General features: G+C 41.5%; 1 protein-coding gene across 1 annotated transcript; it reads right to left on the bottom strand.

The window, feature by feature from the left end:
- Positions 1-4,413: 4,413 nt before the first annotated feature.
- On the bottom strand, positions 4,414-21,424 carry LOC117233432 (tumor necrosis factor receptor superfamily member 4-like). Its single transcript, XM_033493749.1, has 2 exons — positions 20,776-21,424; positions 4,414-5,585 (listed from the first exon to the last, which is right to left on the bottom strand). Exons 1-2 carry the CDS (start codon positions 20,839-20,841, stop codon positions 5,121-5,123), a joined length of 531 nt encoding a protein of 176 aa, XP_033349640.1. The 5' UTR covers positions 20,842-21,424; the 3' UTR covers positions 4,414-5,120.
- Between the last annotated feature and the right edge of the window lie 121 nt (positions 21,425-21,545).

The following is a 21,545-nucleotide window of genomic DNA, read 5'->3' as shown; positions in this document are numbered from 1 at the left end:
TCGAAAATGTTGGTCCTTCGTTTGTCGTTGTTTACTTTAGGATAAGCATAGATCGACGCGCACGGCACAAAGTATGAATACAGGAATTGTTCACACGATTACGAATGTTTCGATCACCGATCAATCTCAACCGATATGATATTTTGTTGATAAAATGAGATTTCTACATTTGATCTTTACACGAGGAAAAGTGTAAAATTCTCAAGTTATTTAACAATTGCGTTTATTTAATTTTCCGTCGACGACAGTAAGATACACTTTATGAGATGAGCCTTTTGTGATCTTTTTGCCAACATCGTTTTGTATTGTTTAGCTCTACTTACATGTACGTTTGTAAAATGCTATTGATTTATGCTATTAAACTATACATACATATATACGTAATCACGTATAAGTGTGCTCTCTCGATTATTTGATTGGCTTTGGTAGTAATGTCGCTCGCGTTTAACTCGAACGTAGCTTCGTTTTATTATTCAAATTATGGTAGGAAATGATCGAGGAATCGATAAAATGTCAATGAGAAAATTTCAATTCGATCTTTCGGGAAATACAATTATATCGATGGTATAAGCTTAGCTTGAATTACGATTTGTGGAATTTTTGAATATTGAAAAGCTAAAAAAAATTATATTTTAGATTTATCTGTGGATTATAAATAAAAATTTCTTCGATCATTTACTTCGTCCATTTGGAAAAGAAAAAGGACGAAGAATAACTCGTTTGAAGAGTACAACGAACGTGGTAAACAGGATTATGCTAAAAAATTGTTCAAATTGAATCGTGTGAACGTACTTGCGTACGTTGTCTATCCTGGAGTGCGCGACAATTCGAATATCCTTTCAACGTTTACTAAATTGCATTTGAATATTTTCGTTCGTAGTCTTCGCAGCGTAGAAATCGAGATATCTCGCAGGCTTAGCTTAGCGTTCGAAGCTTTCAAGCATCGTGCCAAAAAAAATAAAAAATAAAAGAAAAGTAACGCTTTATTCTTCGATTTGAAAGTATGAAAATTTCTACGGGGTCCACATTATGTCAATGAACAAATCATACGACTATTTAGAGAGCGTTATAAACTTACTCGACGATGTTCCGTGAATTGTTGCGTTCGCGATTTATCTTTATGCCTAACTTGAAGAACGTCCTGGAACACGTGGTTCCGCGTTACAGTGTGTTTTTAGCGATAAAACCGATTCGTTTCTCGTTTTTCACATTTTTTACGTAAGAATTGTTCGGTGATATGTCAAGTATGGATTGCGAAAAATAAAACACAAATCACTCGTTTGCCGCAAGAAAGTGTGTATGTTACGTTGATATAACTTACAAAAATTTCGTTGTATATACCGTTCAGCATAGCGTTGAGAATTGTCATGATCAAAGGACACGACAGATCTGACAGGACAACAAGTGGCTGAACAGTGAACATTTTCCATGTATTTTCAAAGTTCCTTAGAAGGCTAGAGGACATATAGTTGAGATTATCTTGATTATTACAAATAATTAACATAGTTGAATCGATGCGAGGAATGTTTTATTTGTACTCGTATTGATCCCATTGCAGCATATTTTACAGTAAGTTATTTTTATAGGTAGATTTTACCGCACGAGAATATAACGACGTTGTTTCACATTTCATTTATAGAGCATTATATTACCGACATCGTCATCGATGTAATGATTCTTGATCACACGAACAAACTTCTTGCAAGGTAACCAAACTTGTCTAGATTTCCTTCGCGTAAACTGTAAACTACGATATGATCCACAATGCAAACGTTCCCCATTGCTACCGATTGACTGAAATCATCTTTACGGGAGAAAGTAAATAAAACGAATAACATTTTTCTAAGATCCGTAGATGTATGATGTAAGACTTAGAATCATGTTAATATAACACGGTAGCAGTGAAATAACACAACATCGAGCGAAGTTAGTATCTAACCTGAAATGTTGAATATTCGAATTTCGGCTTTACGGTGAAACTACTGTTATCGTTCGAGATTCTCGAGTATTTGCAATTGCTAATACCAAGTAACGACGTATCGTTTTCAATGCAAATCGAAATTATCACCTTTACGGATAAAAGCGAATAGAGAATAAAGCTATCGTCGAACAGCACATATGTATATGACCCATATATTGTAGCATTTCGCGAGTAATTATTTTCATTTTTCTCCGATCATATGATTATCGTGTATATATACATCGTAGCGCATCGTGCATAAATAATTCAAATGATAACGATTAATATTTGACGAATCGTATAATACCTGATACGAAATGTTATGTACTTCGTCAAGACGCGACAATAGTTTCACTTCGAGGTTATATCTATATAATCGTATATTTGAGCATCGAAGAAACGTGTATACACTATATAGGCTCTTTATATGGTTTTTCGAGCGTGAACATGATAGAGCAGAAGGTTGTATGAAAACAAAAAAGATCTTACGTAGAGTATTATGTCTGTACTTTATTGTGTCCATATAGTAGACGTGTCTCTTGCGGCTACGTCCATCGAAGGAATGAACATTGGCGTAAATAAATAAAACAGATAAAAAGTATAATGGTGCTTTCGTGAATTTCCATCCGCGACCGAGATTCGACAGTGTCTGTGCGAAAATCCATGCGTCTCGGCCTGCTGTAATCGCCCGGTAACGAAATATACGCGAATAATCGACTTTGAATTATACAGCACAGGAAAATGTTAATCTGCCACAACATCTCGGTTTTATATGGATACTACTACACGTAGATGCAATTTTCAAAATAGTCAAGATAAAACGAATAACTGATAAATAAATATTAAATATTTCGAGCGGCGAACATTTCACTAAAAGAGTTGAGTTTTCGATCATTCACCTCGTTGAAACTAAAAACAATTGATTAGCATCACGCACGATATTCGAACATTGCAACCTTTTGCAGTATTTTTTTGTTTCATTAATTGTTTCAACGTAGGAGAAAAAAATATAATTGTAACATTCGCAAAAGTCCGATAAACAAAATATTGGGCGAATAACGGAAATACCCATTTCCATTGTTGTAACAGATTTTAACACAGCAACTGAATCGTATCGTCATCGTTTCTATATTTACAGAAATGTATTTACACGCTTTGCGTACACGGACCATATCTAATGGCGTGTATACATATCGAGTAACATCGAAATACGCTCGTCCTATAACAACGTATTTTTCTAAAGAGATCTTTGCAATTTCTCGAATACTAATTCTCGACACATAGTGTCGTTCGAAAATTTAGAGATATGCGGATATACAAATTTTCGGCAATTATTTAGAAAGCTACCGGCACGTTGGATTTCGATGATTTTCTCAATATATCGTAGAAGTCAACATTTCGAACAACTTTTTCCTTTACGCGTTTACTGGCGCGTATCTTTTAGTATTTGAGAAATTCGTAAGAAACTGTCGGTACCGATATTCGCAGTAACTGACAGCATACACACGTTGGTATTGGTTGCCGGATAGAACGACCCAGCAAACCTATATAATCTGTAAACAAAAGATAAGAATTAGGTTAGGTACCGACGGTTCTTTTTGCGAATATCATGGAAACTAAGACCGAGCGTCGGTTACACGTAAAGGAAAAAGTCGTTCTCGACGTATTAACGTTATAGGCGACATATTAAAAATATCGACGAAATCCAAAACGGTGGCAGCTTTCTAAATAATCACGAAAGAAGAAAAAGAAAGAATGTTTAGCTTCTTCGAATGAAAGAATTCTGCAGAGAGAATTTGCGTATATGTAGACAATACGAAGGAGATCTTTGGGTATATACATATAAATATGCTTATAATATATTATATCATACAGGAATCTACACTTAGAACGTGTTAAAACGATTGTCTCGTTAGGTTCAAGCAAATGCCGAATATTCATCAAAGGTACTCTAGAGAATCACAGCTAAGTACCATCTAAGTATCTCGTATTTATCAGCATTAATTGGCAAACTAACGTAACCGATTGGACGTCGTTTCAAAACTAACGCAAGCTTCCTAGTCTTACCGTTCGAAATTCTCATAGTGTATCCCATACGAGACAATCGGAAATATTTTGTCGAAAGAGATCGAACGTCATGACGAACTGGACTTTCCGAGTACCATGATTAACGAGCTGTCGACATCAAAGGTGCAATATATCGCTCGGTGGAAGATGACGTGCCGTTATATATTACGTTTAGAGTCGAACTATGACGGCATACGCGTACGGTATACACTGCTGTTTAAATATTACCTCGTGTCGATTCCATATGATACCTCTTATCGGACTACTTAGTGGTTAACTGACTAGCAACGAGGGATCGATCTAAGCCGACCAATTCCTTCTCGAATATTTATACATACTATTAAAATATACAAGAAAAAGGTACGTAATAGGAAAATTGAAAAGAAAAAAAAAAAAACGAGCACCAGCGTTGACAAGTAGTAGACGTTAACCAGTCGAGCCTCAACTTAAAGCGCAGATATCGATCATTTGAATAGTAACGTGTTCTAATAATTCAATCTTTCTCTCGATGAACATTTTAAATTCGATCAGCGATTTTAAAATCCTTCAATCTGATCCACAGTCTTAAAGCTTGCAAACGAACTCGACGGGGCTAACGAGTCTTAATCCACGATCTTCCGCTTCTATTCGAAGCCGAAAACTTTCTTAATCGTCCTCTCCTCGTCTTATGAATTTCTAAAGAGTATTCGGTATTCCACACAGCTGGATCTTGCAATTTTCCCCGGACGATTCAAGGAAACCCGATATCCCAGGAGAAAGCTTCCTCTCGATCTCCAATCCCGATCTACTCGTCCGAACAGGATCTTGTAGAACCGTAGGAACGTTTCAAAGGATATCAGGAAATGAAAGCGTCTCCTTCACGGTTCGTCAAGATATAGTTGTCGCGGAATGTTAGAAGATCGCCGAGTCTTAGAAAGTAGAATTTTCGTCTTCTACTTTTAGAAGAAGAGAATGGCGGATCATCGATGACTAAAATTTAACGGTAATAGGCGATTCTTTCGTTCGGATTAACCGGAACGCGGCAATATCTTTAGAAAGCGTTTCCTTAAAAATGGAAACAAAGTAGCGGCAACTGTACTAAACGATTCCAGTCCTAGAACCTTTCCAAAGAATTAAATTCTCCATTGATAATGGCCGCCTCGGCGTCTTTCTCCAACACTTTGTCTCCGTCAGCCAACAGATCCTGTCCATCGGGTTCGTTCACCAAGATACTCTGCTCTGCAGTGTCGAATGCGTCCTCCGGTGCGAGAAACAAATTCGTTCGACCTTTACACTTGTTTCGATAGTCGAGATTATCCGGGGCAGGCCTGTGACAGGAATCGCAGACGGTATCCGTTTTGGAAGTGCAAGGATGCGCCTCGTACAGGCCTGGACCGCACCTAGAACAGATCCAGCAGGGCTGGGTGCTGTGGTGGGGGCTGTAGGTGCCTGGTGCACATTTGCCGCATTCGGTGTCATGGCCACGGACGCAATGGTTCACGGCGCCCCAGCCTGGACCGCATCTGCTACAATGGCTCCCGTCTTTCTGATGCCTGATGTGCGGCCTGGCTTCGCTCACCTGGAACAAGGGCAGATGCGTTTCGCTCAGAGGCAATTCGATGTACATCGAAAGCTTGTATCGACTTTACATAAGAGATATAGCCACATTTTTGTAATTTTCTAGATTTTCGATCGATCGAGCAGCGATCGTTTTAGAAGACGCGGCCAATGGATATAAAAGGGAGAGACACCCGAGAAACCGTTATGCAAACCGGTTTCGAAAAGATCTGTAACGGAACGACAGATGTAGCGGAATTTCTAATTATTTGGAAATTTCGTGCTTAAATCGTATCGATATTCTTTAGGAAGCATATTAAAAAAGGAAAAAGGGAAAAAGCTAGAAGGGCAAAAGTAATTTATTACAGCTCGACGTATCCGTCTATCAGGAAACTTGAAATACGAGTTTTACTACTGCTGCTCTTCCATACTTGCGTACTATCATACCACTATTTCGTGATTACGTCGATTAAAATTAACAAAGTTATTCGGTAGTAGTATAGACTTTTATATTCGAGCGAGTAGACCTCAGGCTTGGTAATCGCTTTGTTCTAAATGTACCGTATAGCTCGGGAGAACAGGTGCCAAAGGATAAAGCCACCTGACGGGGCCAACACCTTGCGCCTTTCTTTCGTTGCGCCTGAAACCGCTATCGAGATATACCAGAAAACTCGTTCGGTCAACGCGCAAATTAGGGTTTCTCGTGGCTTTAGCTTCGCCCTTGTTACGTGCAACCCTTTTTCTGACACGTTCGACGACTGTCCGACGTGAGCTTCGTTTCTTTTCACACGCGAATAACAATCCTAAAGAACGTTCTCTGTTTTTCGACCGCCCAAGCGAATGGCAGATCTGTTCACCAACGAATCACGCTTTTACTTTCCCTTCGTAACGTAACTGGTAATTCAGATAAAAGCATAATACGTCGTTGACGAATCGAGCCGCATCGATACTCGCTAAGTGTGCGGATATTTCGTTTAAGGGGACACAGATTTCGGTGAAACGGCCTGTCAGCTATGAAAAATAAAATATTCGTACTAACTGAAAGCGTGATTCGTTTCGATAAATCGAAGAAAGGAAACTGCGTTAAAATTTATCTCTTAGAAATAAGCTAACGATATCTAAGAAATAATCCCCGATCTGAATTTCTGAAACACTTTATACAAAATGGATCGACGCGGTGCACGGTCCAGCATCAGTGGTGAAGTGAAATTCCTTTTAAAAATAAAATTCAAATACGTAATAATAATAATTTCAGCCAAATACTTGATTCGGTTTATTCCAAATCGATTCAACGTTTCCTTTTGATATCGTTAAGTTAATAAGATAGATCGCCAAAATGAGAAAAGAATCTCGTTGGGATAAAATCGTGGTTGAATTCTTTTCGAAGAACTTTTTCGAGCGATTGATTTCTATCGATTTCTAGCAGCGCGTTCGCGTGGCACGTCCGCGGCATTTGAAATCAATGGAGACGGAAGGAGCGAAGATGGTCGCTTATAACGAAAAGAGCGACGAACGAAATGCAGCGAGTGGTAGTTTGATCGCAGCTGGCAGCAGCCGGTTGCTGGCACGCGCCAACGGTCACTGAGCCATCAGGTGCGTCGTTGCGCCAGCCCACCGTCCGTTCGTAAAACCTCGTTCGTCTCTTTTATTTTCTCCTTACGTTCAGCAACCACCGCTCGATTCTCTATTGATAGCGCGCGGTCGTGAATTCATTCGCTCGAGAAGAGACGTTAATCGCTGTCACGATCTTTCGTCGAATTTAACATACCTATACACTCTTTATGCCTATACCCTACTGGTTGTCGTGTAATCCGCGTACCGCGTCGTTTCCGACCATTAATTTTAACCGACTCTTCGTTTGTTCGCACGTTTGTCTGAATTTTGCTCCGTTTAAAAAGCTTAAGGTAAAAATTACTTGATCGATGTCGCGGACTATTCCATAAGCATGGGAGAGTATGGAAGAATTTTCTTGAACGCGGAAACCTAGAAAAGACTTAAGAATGGACTTAATGAAAGAGCCAAACCGATAATTCACCCAAATTACGTTCCGTATTTTCTCGCTTTCTGGTCCCAGCTCTATAAGTTATAACATATAATAATATAAATTATAAAATATAAAGTTGCTCGACGGAATTATCATTCTCGTTACGTTATCCTGTTTGCAGCCAATATCGTCTTTCGCAAGGAACAACCGTCGTTGGAGTTTGTCAATTAGAAACATCGTCCTGCGGAGCTTTGTTCTTTCGCACAAACGTTACGTATGCGTTGAACGCGAATGCAGGTTTTACAACATCGATTTATTCTATCAATACGAATGCCAGCTTTTCAATTTAGCAAGAAAAGATTCGAACAACTCTGATATTTTATTCTTTCGTTACTTACAAAGGTTCGTCGCGTGTCGAACGTAAACCCATTTATTTCGAGAAGAAAATACCGGCTATCGAACGTCATAGCGTTAATATACTGTAAAAGAGCATCTCGCGTACTACGTTGGAAAAAGAAGAAACGACAAAGAATCCGATATAATCGGACGAGACGTTAGCGAAGACAAAGATTTTTCTGATTTTCATCGATAACAGATAAAAAGGTGGGAGGCGTGTTTCGCCGAAAGGAAGAAGATCGCCGTGGCAAACGGCACGAGCATGATACATCGAGACAGGCAACGTGTACGCGTTCGTAAGTTAGAGCGTCGTTTTATCGGTGGCGTAACACGATCCTGGCTCCTCGCGTAAGGTTGCAACCTGTCAATTTGCGGGCGAGACAAGTCCGGTGAAAAGGGTTAATAACAGCGGTGCCCCAACGCCGGGTACGTCACCCCCTTATTAATAAAGCAACTTAAAGATCGAGTTGACCCGAGTCAGGTGGCTACGCGTCGCTACCGCTCGCGCGGTTCTGCTTCTTTTCCTTTTTCTCTTTATCGCAGCTTGTGAACGCGAGACCAACGACGAAACTCCGCGTATTACGATTATTCAGCCATGCTACACGCGCCATTCGTACGTGCGATCGCTAAAGTCTTTCATTTATATCTGCGATTTCTAATACTCGAGAATACCTGCAGAAAATGTCATCCCTCTGCGACAGATACGCGCACATCAACCGCAAACCACTTCTTTCTCTTCGTATAAGTTACGCAAGTCGTAATAACGACGATGATCTTAAAGGGCCTTCACGCAGGCGAAGAACATCATTTTCTAGACGACCGGTGAGGCATGGCCTCGGAACGGTGTGGTGTCCGGAGGGCTCCTCGCCTTTAATCGATAACAGTAGGGTTGGCGGTACGGCGAGCGAACAGGAAATTGCATCGTCGAAAGAAGCTGGCGTAAACGGCCGAGTGGCCGCGGTTCGAAACGGTCTTTAACAATTTCCGAGCGTTTCTCCGCGCTTATAACCGCACCCCTCCCGACGCGACGCGACGCGACGCTACGCGACGCGACCCAACGAATCTGCCTCGAATCGCGTTTCCAAGAATAGTAACGATCGTCGTTGTTCGATTCTTCTTTACTCGCGTTATCGTAACTTTTCCTTACGCCGCTTTCTTCGCGGTTTGAAATCTTGCAGCTGTTTGCAAAACGCGATTTTCGCAAACGCAATTCTTGCTCCCTCGGCGTAAAGTTCGAACGAATGGAAAGCAATCGATCATTTTACGCTGGCAAGGCTCGCATGTACGATACGAGTTGTCGAGCCGAAGACGAGGCAAAAGGACGTACCTTTTGTTTCGTAAACAGATGTTCGGAGGCGATCTTTCACGGGACTACGTCATCTTCAAACTCGATTACAGTCCAGGTAGACCATCTTGCATCCATAAGGGGATACCTTATGATCTAGATCTATCGCGTTCGAGGCAGCCGTCGCAACTTCAAAGTCTTTGCGAACGCAATCCATCACAAGTTGGATGTTGGACGTCGAGGCTGACTATCACGAGACTCGGTCGTATCCATCGTAAGATTGGGAACATCGAGGAACATTGTCGACAACGCATTTTGCGCGACGTTGCTTTCCTCTTGCTGAAAGCCGATCGATTTGTTATTTCTTGCCCCTCTACGATTTTACGATATTAATCGTTGCTTCGATCGACGCTTAATTGTCGGATGACGCGTCGCGTAAAACTCCGTTTCCACTGTTTTACAACGGAAGGCTAATCGTAAGAGGAAAGACCAGAAAGAGAATGATTTACGATCGGTCGTAGGTCCGTAACTACAATGACGGAAGTAACGGCGCTCATAGCGACGAGTATGAATAGGACTTCCGGCAGGACGGACAAAGCGGAAGCAGTAATTGCGGTGGCTTTTGTATCCCCCCTTTTTTTTTCAGCGCCACATCGCGCCGGTATGCCAGCGTCGCGTCGCACCGATAAATTCCGATTGAAAATTACTCCTTCCTGGTCGTAGCGCGCCATAGAAATTTCTCTCTCTTTTAATTTCCTCTCTAGCCGATTCTAACCTTCCTTCCTTTTAACCACATCGTTTCACTCTTTTTCGATTTACGCCCCGATCGATAAGCCCGCTCTCGAGTCACGCCAAAAGATAAAGAACATATTTGAATCGTTCCAACTACCGGCCACTTTTCATTTCCATGTAAATTTCAAATTTCGTCGGATTTTCTTCCGCATACACGCATACGCATATAACGCGTTCGCAATTTTGTCGAATACGTTGCTCGAGTATAGCTCAACGAACGCTACTCTGCCGTATTCGATTAAACGGCTTACATCTTTCCACAAATTAGTAACGTATACTACGCTTTTCTTTTCTCTTTATGCGCAGACACGTTTTTTGCATTTACGAGCAGTCCAAATGGTAACTAAAATGACAACCGCGCATTTAACCCGTCGAAAAAGTCGGACCGCGTTTGTAACGAAATCGAAACGTTATTATACTTAGTCTTTTCGAATAAAAAGATCCCGTTGAAATTCATAATCCAGCACCGATTACGGGATATAAATTCGTAATGCTTTTACTCTGTCAGGATATTTAGTCGAGAGTCGTGATCCGCGCTGAGGAAAGTGAAAACAGCGAGCGTTTTAATCGGCGCACTCCGGTGCATTTATGAAATAGGGATGCACAGGAACGCTAGCATCGCTCGATTTAAGAGAGCAACGTTCGTCGACGGCGTTTCGTTTCACCGTGCCGTTGCGATCAGCTCGCTTTCGAATATTTTCCGCCTATACGTACGTTATTTATCTTTCGTAATTTAGGTGTAACCGTAAGCAAGGATGGAGAAAAGCTGGTCGGTCAACCTTCGATCTATGGTTTAACTCGAGGAAGTTTATCGTAACTCGTAACATCATCGCTACTCGGTAATGTCGTTCGGTTCGTAAAATTATTTCTTTCGGCGATATTCTGTTTATTCAACGTCGAATGAGATTAGAAGAAGCAGCTATATTTTCGCAAACCTATTACCCTGATGATATCGAATAAAATTGAAATAACGGATGAAATAACAGAAACCGAGAAGTAATATCGAAGAATTTATATTTAGTTTGTTGGTTTTCAGTTGGAAAGAAACAAAGTCCGAACATTTATTTTTTTTTTTTTTTTTGCCCGTTACGTTCGATCTCGATATACGAATAATAAACACGAGATAAATGGAATTTCGTTACGCGAACGTTCGTCGATTCGCTTCGATATTTCGGTGGTAGTAAGCAAATTACTAGCTGTATCCTACTGTGTGTTTACGCAACGGTTCGTGCACCGCTCGTCCTTCTTTCAACCTTTTCTCTCCACCTTCCTGTCCTAGCGACGACCGAAAACGAAACGCACGCGTGCAAATGCAAAATACCTTTTCACGCGCGTATTACGTTTCACAAGCTGAATTTTGCCGAGAAGCGCAAAGAAGAGCAAAGTTAAAATATCGAACGAAGCTTTGCTCGATAATTTCTCTGTTCCTAGGCGCGTACCTGCGCGTAAAAGCGCATCTTTAAAGCCATTAATCTAATCGTAATTCTCTTTCGAGTTACGCTTCTGGCCGCAACGAAGACACTTATTTTTTATTCATCGACGGTTATCGCCGCTGCTTTGAACTTGGCGATTTTTACTTACGCATTTGCATTACGCGAATCGATAATGGACAAAGATAAATACAAAGAATAATATCGTTTTAGCAGTTGCGTGGTTTTTGCTTTTCAGAACGACCTCGTTTAACCTCCGCTATCGAAAGACAAAAAATTTATTCGACGAGAAAACGTGAAAAAGTATCGGGTATCTGCTACGAACAGCGAGTACACCAATTCCTCTTTACCTAATTCCGCCGCTAACCACACCGCTTTTGCCCGATAGCCGAGTGCCTCGACCAAAGTTGCAGAAACTCGAAAACAACAGCAGCGCGTCCCTTAACGTCGCTTACACACCGGTGTAAACTTTTCGAACGGTCCTCCTAGTCCGTTGCAGCCTGTTGCATTTATGCAACGACCCGTGGAGAGGCCCCGTTGAAGGCGACGAGCTGGTCAAAGGGTTGCGCACGTGTTCGAGCGAACAGGACACGATGGCCAATGCGGCAAAGTGCGGTGTCACGGCACGCTGAACTCTTCCTCGTGGCTTTTGACTGTTGCACGAGCTCGATTGTACGGCCTCGAGGGTGCAACGAATCGACACGACGCAGCTGCGCCGCCGACTCTGATAATTATCTCTGCTACCACCCTATTGTTCCTCGATCCTCCGCCTTCCTATATCCAAAACTTGACTCGGGTTCGGTCTGGTTATAGGATTCCTCCTTTTGCAGACCCCGCGGCCCGCAAACTGCCTCCTACGCAGTTGCCTTTTCATCCAACGTATGAGAACGAAGGGGCGTGGACATACTTGGAGACCGTTGCAAATAGTCACAATTTTTGCTAGTCGATTTTAACGTTGCTCGAAGCTGGTCGACCAGAGACGATCTTTTCGTTTCGTTGAAAAAAATGATCGCGATGATGAATGAATGATATCGTAATATACTTAGGTAACGCGAGGTATACATAGGAGGAAAATACTGGCCCGAATTTTTCTCTGCCGGCCGATTTCTTCAACCGTCAAGGTAAACCGTCAAATCCGTAATATTCTTTTTTTCTTTCTTCCTTTTGTATACTTCGTGTTCCAATCGATTGGAATCGCGACTAGCGTCCACGCGTCAACCGCTTTTTAACGGACGTAGTCGTCGAGTAAAATAATTTAAAAAGCTAGAAACGGAGAACTTGTAAAATTGTATACCAAAGAAGTAAAAGTTAAAAAAAAAAAAAAGAACGAGTTAAATTCAATTGTTTTGTCGCATAAGTTGTTGCACCAGTTTGCCTGACTTCGGTTAGAGAGCGAGTCCGCAGTTCGTTTCAGACCCGGAAAAAAAAGATCAGCCACGTTTCCGGCGACTCTTTTCACAACGCCACGGAAGAAATGGGAACGCGGTTCTTTAGACTTTAGAGGGCCGTTTGCTGCGCAGCGCCTCTTTAGAGAAAATTTTTCAAAAAATCGCGTTGCACTCGCTTGCCGAAAGAAAGGAGAAAAAAGGAAAAGCGAAAGACGAACATCGGGATAGAATAAAATACGGTCCTATAAACAACGCGAGCCAGGTACATCTCGGTTATCGTAGTTGACAAATTGGCAAGAGCTACCAAGTCGAAAATGCCTGGTCGTTATTCCACTTGTACGTACTTGTACTTGTAAGTACCTACTTAGCGAGATAATATCGTCGTTTTACAAGTCTTCCGTTTGATCCGCTCGATGAAAGCAGTTTATCTCTCCCTGTCAATTTGCTTTCCGAAGCTTTCGTTCTACTTTCGTTCCAACCCTCGAAACCCATACATACGTGTCATGCTATTTCTTAACACGTAGGTATACTCGTATCGTTCGCTTGCTTCGTCTATCGCTTTCGATTCAACTCGCTCGATTTCATTCGAGCCGACGAAACATCCGAGGGACGAAACGGTCGAGATCGCTTGTAAGTGACATCGCGTACTGCTCTGCGATCGTGTATCGTGTAGCTGCGCGGCTAGCAAAGTCAAAGAGAAAACGAGAATCCGCGCGATGATTATATATCGAAGAAACATAAGGAAACATAAGGGAAGCTAGAGTGGAAATTGTAGAAGGCGTTTGATTCGCGGACCAAAATTCAGAGTTGCTTCGTGCTAACGAGCTGGTCAAAGTTAACGAGCACCGACGTAGCTTTACGCTTTACGTAGCGACCGGTCACGGCTAAGAAAACAATCTGCCAGTGATGAGTGTGGTCGCTCTGTTCCGATGGCACTCGCTCGACCAACCCACGATCTTTTCGGAAGAACAAGCGTCGTGGAAAAAAGTCACGTTAACGATTATTATAAGTTCCTCGAAAAACACGCAAAACACGCGAAGAAAAAAGAAGGACTGACTCTTTGATCGACTCGCGTATCTACTACGAGAAACGATCTTTTTCTCTAAGCGTTTCCCTAAAAAAGGCAAAATTATTCGCGATTCGTCGGCAGACTCCTTCTTGCGTGAAGATATCGCATAACGAAACGCTATGAAATATATGAAAAAGCTGCGATATTAGTTGAGAGTTTTAGCTAGCACGCTAGCTGGCTTCTTATATACATCGTCGGCAAGCTATTCAGTTCACTGGGGTATTTCGTGGTTTACGAGGCTCATTAGCATGCCATGGGAACGAGAAGTCGTCGGTTCCGGCGATCCCGTCGCGTCGGTTTCCCCGACCCTTGCTGCGATCCACGCGCCATCAACCTACAAGTAGACGTCAGTCGTGTTCTCCCATAGGTACATGCAGGGCTGATACAAACAACAATAACGTTAAGCTGCCTGATTTATATCGGCATATCTGTCTCGTACGCCATGTTCTGGTACTCGCCAACGAGGCTTCGCGTATGTACGTAATAGTACAACGTTTAACTTTTTTTCTTTTCCTATCTACAAAGCAACTAATTAGGTTAAGTAGCGTAACAGTTTTCTAGCCGAACGTGATATCTCTTCTAAATGACTACATCGACTATGACGTTAATTAAGACGATATCATTATCATCGTAACGATAATATTAGTAACAATTTGTATTAATAAGCGCACGCGTCGCAACCGTATCGTACGTTCGTTCGAATCACGGTATACGTATCTACGACAAATATTAAATTAGAATATTTCTCCGTGATCGCTTACGCGTCACATTGTAGCAGCGGTAGGTTCTTCGGGGATGCTGCCCTGCCACCGGCTCGCGGCGTCTTCCCCGAATGGAAGCGTTTAATTTTGCTTTCGCGAGACAAAGTTTCCCGGAGCGAAAGGAATTGAAATTGCCGCGGAAACTGATGCTCTCTGCTCCGCCTGACCCGCTCGATTCATTAATTTTTGTGCACACACACGCGCCACTGCGTTACTAACTCGACACAATGGGCTTCCCAACGGACTCGGAGGCGACCTTTGTCGATTCGCCACAGTCTACACACGATAAATGCTGCATGCGCTTTGATTATCGTCGAAATCTTTCCTATTGTTTCGTTATGAGTCGCTTTTTACGAGTAATTAGACTGTTTCTTACGCGCGCGCGTGTGTGTGTGTGTGTGCATGTAATAAATTCGCGTTCCGCAAGATTTTTCTTCCGATAAAAGCGTCCAAGTCTCGTTCCCTGACTCGCAGTGAAATTGAAGACGTTGAAGATTCTCCCTCTGCAATTATCTTGGCTTAAAGTATTCGGAAGGGAAATAGCTGGACGCGAATACTTATCGATGGATTAACGTTACGTGGTTTTATTCGTACGACACAATTTCGTCGTACGTATACATCTGTCTATAAATATATCATATATATACATTCTTACCCATCGCCTTTACACGTTCCGAATTCATTTCGTTTACGTTTAAACATTTTCGCATTTTTCTTTTCATCTCGTTCGTACATACGTAATATACAGTTTTTTCGTTCTCTTGAAAGAGCCTAGCACTCGTTTACGAAACGTTGTTTATTCGAGATAGTACCGGCCAGTGTCTTTTTTTTTTCAATTATTACTAGCTTATCTACAGCACTATTATAATATTTATATGCTACTTTATTCCTATTCTCTGCTGTAATAAATTTCTTTCCGTCAAGAATTCCAACTAGCGTTTTCGAGAATGCCGTGTCGGAGGATGCTGTAAAAGAAAAAAAAAAAGAAAAAAATTCTCTTTCAAGAGCGCTTGAAAAAATTTCGAAAACGCTCTGCACTTCGAGTCTACTACGTTCCACAAAAAGAAGAGGAAAAGGGGAGAAAAATGGCGAAAAAGCGGCACGACGTACTTTTCCCATCTGGTTTCAAAAGTTTCACGCGCGGCTCGATTTTTATTTTATTCCGAGTAACAGCGCACAATCCCCGAAGCGTTTCGATTTCTCTCGGACATTTTCGTTGCCGTGCGAATTTTTCGCTGTGGCATTTTACGCTCTGCTCGATGATCCATCCGCGTCTGTATCCGTCCCTCGTTAATCCGTTTCTCGAGTGCACGCGAGATGGTTTCCACGTTAGCGATGCGCTTTGTGCATAGACACGAATTTGCTCGCTAAAATCGCTAAATATTCCATGGGCCCGCGAACCTTTCCACGAGGATGGGACGCTCTCTCGTGAAAGGCGACCCATTTATGGCGACGCGACACGACGCGAACGAACGCACGCGAAACCAGGCTTCCACACCGTTGGGACAACGTTCCAGCGTTCTTCCGTAGGATTGTCGAACGCGAACGGTCGTGTCTTTTATTTTACGCGTTACATTTTACATTTTACAAGGGACGTAGTTCAGAAGGGGCAGGGGGGGGGCAGAAACGAGGAGAAAAGTTGTACAAATATGGTGCTCTCTGTTTTTTCTTTTAGTTTGCGATTTTATTTAACGCGGATTAATTTGTTGGACGAGTAGCTTTAGCAAAGAGCGCACTCGAATCGAATTAACAGAGCCGATCAACGAACGTTAAAACTAGGTCAAAAAGTTACAGCGCAACTTTTAAATCATCCATTTCCTTTCATCCTCGAAACTTGCAATTCGTATGGCGCGTATGTTCGCTGATCATTTTTTTTCTTCTTTCTCTTTTTTCTTTTTTTTTTAAATTACCTACAGTCGTGAAAAGACGTGCTTGACAATAATGATATTCTAAACTTTGAAATAAAATAGCACTAGGTTAGGATGCTGATAGAGCCACCGTGTGTAATCAATTTCGTTAACATCGTGAAAATATCGGTAATTTAAGTACTTCGAGCAACATGCTTTTTAACTCGATTTCTTCGAATTAAAAGGTAAAGACGGATTCTTTTCTCTTGTTTTTCTTGTAATAATCCGTCAGAATCGAATTACGAAAGATGGAAAAGCTTATTCTCACAGCGCTAATCACTCTCGTACGATGTTTTGAATTTATGAAAATTTCATAGATTTAAAAGACCAGCAATTGCGTATCGCGTATTCGATGCATTAAGAATCTTTATCGCTCTTCTAACCTTCGATTACCAAGATACCGATCTTCGAATCGAATAAAAATTCTATGAAGAAACCGTCCGAGTAGGCTACTATCGCGAGCAAACGTATCGTAGATGTACGTTCGACGACTCGATAATCCTCGACACCGCCCTTCGCTTTTCCAACTTTAAAATAATTTTCGCAAGATATTGGATGGTCGACGATATTCCAGGACCGACCCCACCCTTAACGCGTCAAGCGAAGTGGACAGTGACGACATTTCGCACTTTGTTAGTACACGCGGCAACAGCTACCAACGTATACAACGTACATACCTACATAGATAATATAGGTATAGGAGAGGAAACGAGCTTTCTCAGCAACAGCTAGCCTTTTGTCAGCTCCCACGACTTCTCGCGTCCACGCTTCTCATCGCCGTTCATCTTTCCAACTGGATTCCATTGCACTTTACCACGGTAATTTTCCGCATCCGTCGTAATTCGTTTCATTTTCTCTTATCGTTCCTACGTTTTATTTTTTTCGTTCGTTTTATTTCATTCGCATTTCCTAAATCAACGTTCTACGTAGCTTCGTAAAAATTTCGTTCCCTTCGTTCTCTTTCTTTTCCTTTCCTTCCTCCGTTTCGCTGTCGTTTCATTTGCCGGTTCTATCTTTTCGGCACATGGTCGTATTTATGGAAAAAGTAAATCTAGAAACACGCAGAATCTGGTTTATTTTGTTCAAACCATCGTTCGATTTTCTTTTCTTTTCTACTTGCGATGAAACAAAACCTGTGATTCGTTCGTGCCAGTAGTAACGGACTAAGATTTTTTATTCGCACGGAGCACAGAGCTGTTACTAAATTTATACGTAAATTTGGCATAGAGAATTGACTGAAAAGTTCGTCAAAGACGATAACGCAGACGAGTCTTTTCAAAGTTCTTCGAACACATTTATACAAAAAGTGTTCGTCGATTCTTTGTTTACGTCGGCGCATATATCCTATCCGAATTTCGTTCTTCACCCGTCTACTTCTACTTTTCGTCTCTTCCATTCTTATTCGTTTAACGTTCTATTCCGGTTTCGCGTGTCTCCTTTTGTTTCTCTGGCCAGGCGATCGTCGTTGTCGCACTCGTTGGTCTCCGCTTTTGTCCCACGTCGCGCTTTTCGCCTTTCGCCTTTCGCCCCAATCCTATCTCCATCCCTTTTCCGTTTCGCCAGCTTTCGTTAATTTCGCCTCGCTCGCCAAGTTGCCCCTCGCAAATCTTATCTCCGTTGTACGTCCACCTTTCGCCCTGATTCCTAATGCATATATGCATGCACTTACGTACACAAGTACTCGAAATAAACGGCTGCCTGTCCTCTTTCTCCCCTCGTCACCTCCTTTTCCTTCTTCTCTTCTATTTCTTTATTTTGTTTTCCCTCGAGTTGACCAGTCTCCATCCCCCTTCTCGTTCTTCTGCGAGTGTCGTTAACGAGACCCGTGTGAGAACCGATCTTTATCTATCGTCGATGATCTCTGCAGCGAGGATAATTAGCCCGTAGAAGAAGGGTGAAAATTCGCAATTACGCAATTAAATGTCTGCTTCATTTCCCCTCTCGTTTCATCGACAATTATTTTCTTTCTTTGCTTTTGGCTCGCTCTTTAGTTTCTTTATTCTTTTATCCGCTTTCTTCGTGGCTGACTCGAGTAATTGTCTCGCGATTTTGAAGTATTTAGCGCTATTATAGGATACGAAGACACGGAGCTAGAATTCTTTGATTCCGAGGAAAATCCCGTTACAGGGCCAAAGAATAGACATCGAAGCGCGGAAACATATAGTTTCCGGAAATCTTCGAGTAGAGTGTATTTCACGTTTTTCTCGAAGATTTTCCGCAACTTGTCAAGATTTCCCGCGTGAAACGATCTCTTAATCTTATTAATCTTATTAATGTCAACCCGTGTTATCGTCAGAATTTGGGATTGTCGCGGGATATTACGATATAACGATATTACGATTATCGAACTTGTCTTGATAATCAATCTCTGTACTTCTACTCGATTTAGCATCATTTTCAAATCCAGACATTTTTATTATTTTATCTACGTAGAATCGTAAGAATAGCCGCTGGCCGACGTGACGCAAATAAAATGCTCCCTTCCAACACTTTAATTACGATAAAACACCTCGCACTTTCCCTAATTCCTCTAATTACCGTGAGCACGAAGAAAATTGCGATGGTAGAAGCGAAACGAGATAGCACCGCGTTTTATATCCCTCGAAACCGATAATCCACCGTTTCGCAATCGGTCGAGAGAACAGTCTTCGTCGAGGTTCGAAACGCCTGATATCGCGATCGTACTTTATTTTCCTTTATTCCCTCGATCGATTTCCCCCTAAATATTTACCAACGACCAGCGGTAATTGTCGAGAATTATCGTTTCCTCCGTGGCTCAAGATCGTACACGCTTCTTACGCAATTCATCCTGTTTCGACCGTAAATCATATCCTGTCTCTGCACCAGCTGAAACTCTCGTTAGAACGAAATAAACCGTGTAACTTCTCCACTCGTTCATTTTTTATCAATTGATTCAATCTTATAAATATTATTTATCAATTAATAAAATTGAATTTGTCATGGAAGAACAATTACGTTCTATACTTACTTGTTTTTATTTGAAATATGTACAAAAGCATTAAAAGTGGCAGTCGATACCAGGGAATATTTTCAAATCTACTACAAACGTATAAATCGTAACGTTTAGTAAGATCCTTTAAATATAAGTTTAAGATAACTCGGATTAAGTGCTAATTCAAAACACGTATCAGTGGAGACTTATTCGTTTCCTTCCGTGCTTCTTTATTCTCCGAACATACCTATGTACATATGTACTTACAAAGCCGTACTCGCTCGGTCTAGCTTTCAGCTTATCACGATTGCGTAAAACGGTTGCAAATGTACGAGATATTGCTCTAGACCAGTATAGGTTACGTAGATGCGAACGATGAATTGAACAAAAATTCTAACGACCTACACGAAAGAAAATAATTTCATAATTTCATCGCCACCACTTCCTCTACGCGACTCTTAATCCACAGGTAGATAGTAAACAACGACGATAATGCCTCTTCTCCGTTAATTGTAAGAGCAAAAGTACCTTCAGCAAGCGGCTTTGCTAGCATTATGCCAACGAGTAGAAAATGTCTGTCGAGCGAATGGAATAAAACGAGGGAACGTTAAAAAAAGCTCACGATCACACCATCAACATAGCAAGCTCACACCATAAAAAGCGTGTACGAAAAGGCAAAACACGCTAATATCTCTTTTGCTGGCAAAAAGAATATCGTGAAACGATCTGTTCTTTATAGAGCGCGATAAGTGCAACCAACAAATTATGTACTCTGCCTTAAAAAAGTTGACAGTTGTATCATAGATGACAATTAGTTTCTAAATCTCTCCGTTGATTGGGGTTAGGTTGATCGAATATATATATATATATATATATATATATATATATATATATATATATATATAAGTTTGCATTTAGTTTAATTAATTCTCTATGTTCGGTACGAGTTTTCGATTCCGTATATACTTTTCTGCCTTCGCCTTCTAACGTTACCTTTTTTTCGAAATCATGTTTTACGATATACCGATATAGGAAATGTCCTATCATGCAAAAATAGATTATACACTCTATGTAGAATGATCTTACAAAAATTCCAACGAGTTCACTTTTCCAGAGAATGCTTTCAGCCATTTTTAAGCAACTGTTGACATTAAGTAGAAAAAAGGAGAAGAAAAATCATTGCTTTTAAAAATCTCACAAAAGTCGTTCCTTCAAATACGCTTATATAATCTTAAACGCTTACTTACCTCAAAAAGAGCGGTCAACAAGCAAACACCAAACACGGCAATGATTAATCTTCTAGTAGGAAGCATCCTCGTTCGGTTATCGTTCCCTGTCGATACGTTTCACGTTCAAGTAGCTGCGATGTTAGCCGGCAGTCGCCTTGGCTTACAGCATCCCACGCTATTCCTTGCAGGTGCACATCGATCACGAGCACCGGCTCCTAAGTCGTAAATTTCGTTCTATTTTCGAACGAGACGCTGAAAATCCGATTTCCACGGCCCACAACCCGGCCACGCGATTATATATTTTATCGATTACAACACGATCTGGTTCGCGGCACGATTCGATTTCATCGAACGGATCGATCGATCGATATATGTTCGATCGAAATTACGACACGTTAACCAACTCAATTTTCACAAAAGTTTATGACGTAAACTTATTAGTTCGAATCAGGTAACAGTCAATCAGTTTGGTTAATCAGGTTAATCAGTTTTATTAATAAGACGTTTGATATTTCCGTTTCCCTTTCTGACCAGTTAAGTAGCTTCGCACTGGAAAAGATTGATGAAAAAGAACCGACTACGACGGTGGCTGAGCGTGAATTGAGGGAACAGCAACAGTGCAGCTGTTATTGTTGAACACGCGCTCGATCACGTGGCTACCTCCCACCAACGCGTCTCGACACCGCGGACCAGGGGTGTTACAACTTAAATATTACGCAGCTAAATTACGTATATTCGTAATAAAGGTACTTGTAGCGCGCGACAATATCCCTCAAAAGTAAAACACG

This window comes from Bombus vosnesenskii, unplaced genomic scaffold, assembly GCF_011952255.1.
Source record: "Bombus vosnesenskii isolate JDL3184/JDL3185 unplaced genomic scaffold, Bvos_JDL3184-5_v1.1 scf7180000013295, whole genome shotgun sequence".
Taxonomy (NCBI): Eukaryota; Metazoa; Arthropoda; class Insecta; order Hymenoptera; family Apidae; genus Bombus; species Bombus vosnesenskii.
The sequence above is the reverse complement of the archived record's forward strand: the minus strand, read 5'-3'. Positions and strand labels throughout refer to the sequence as shown.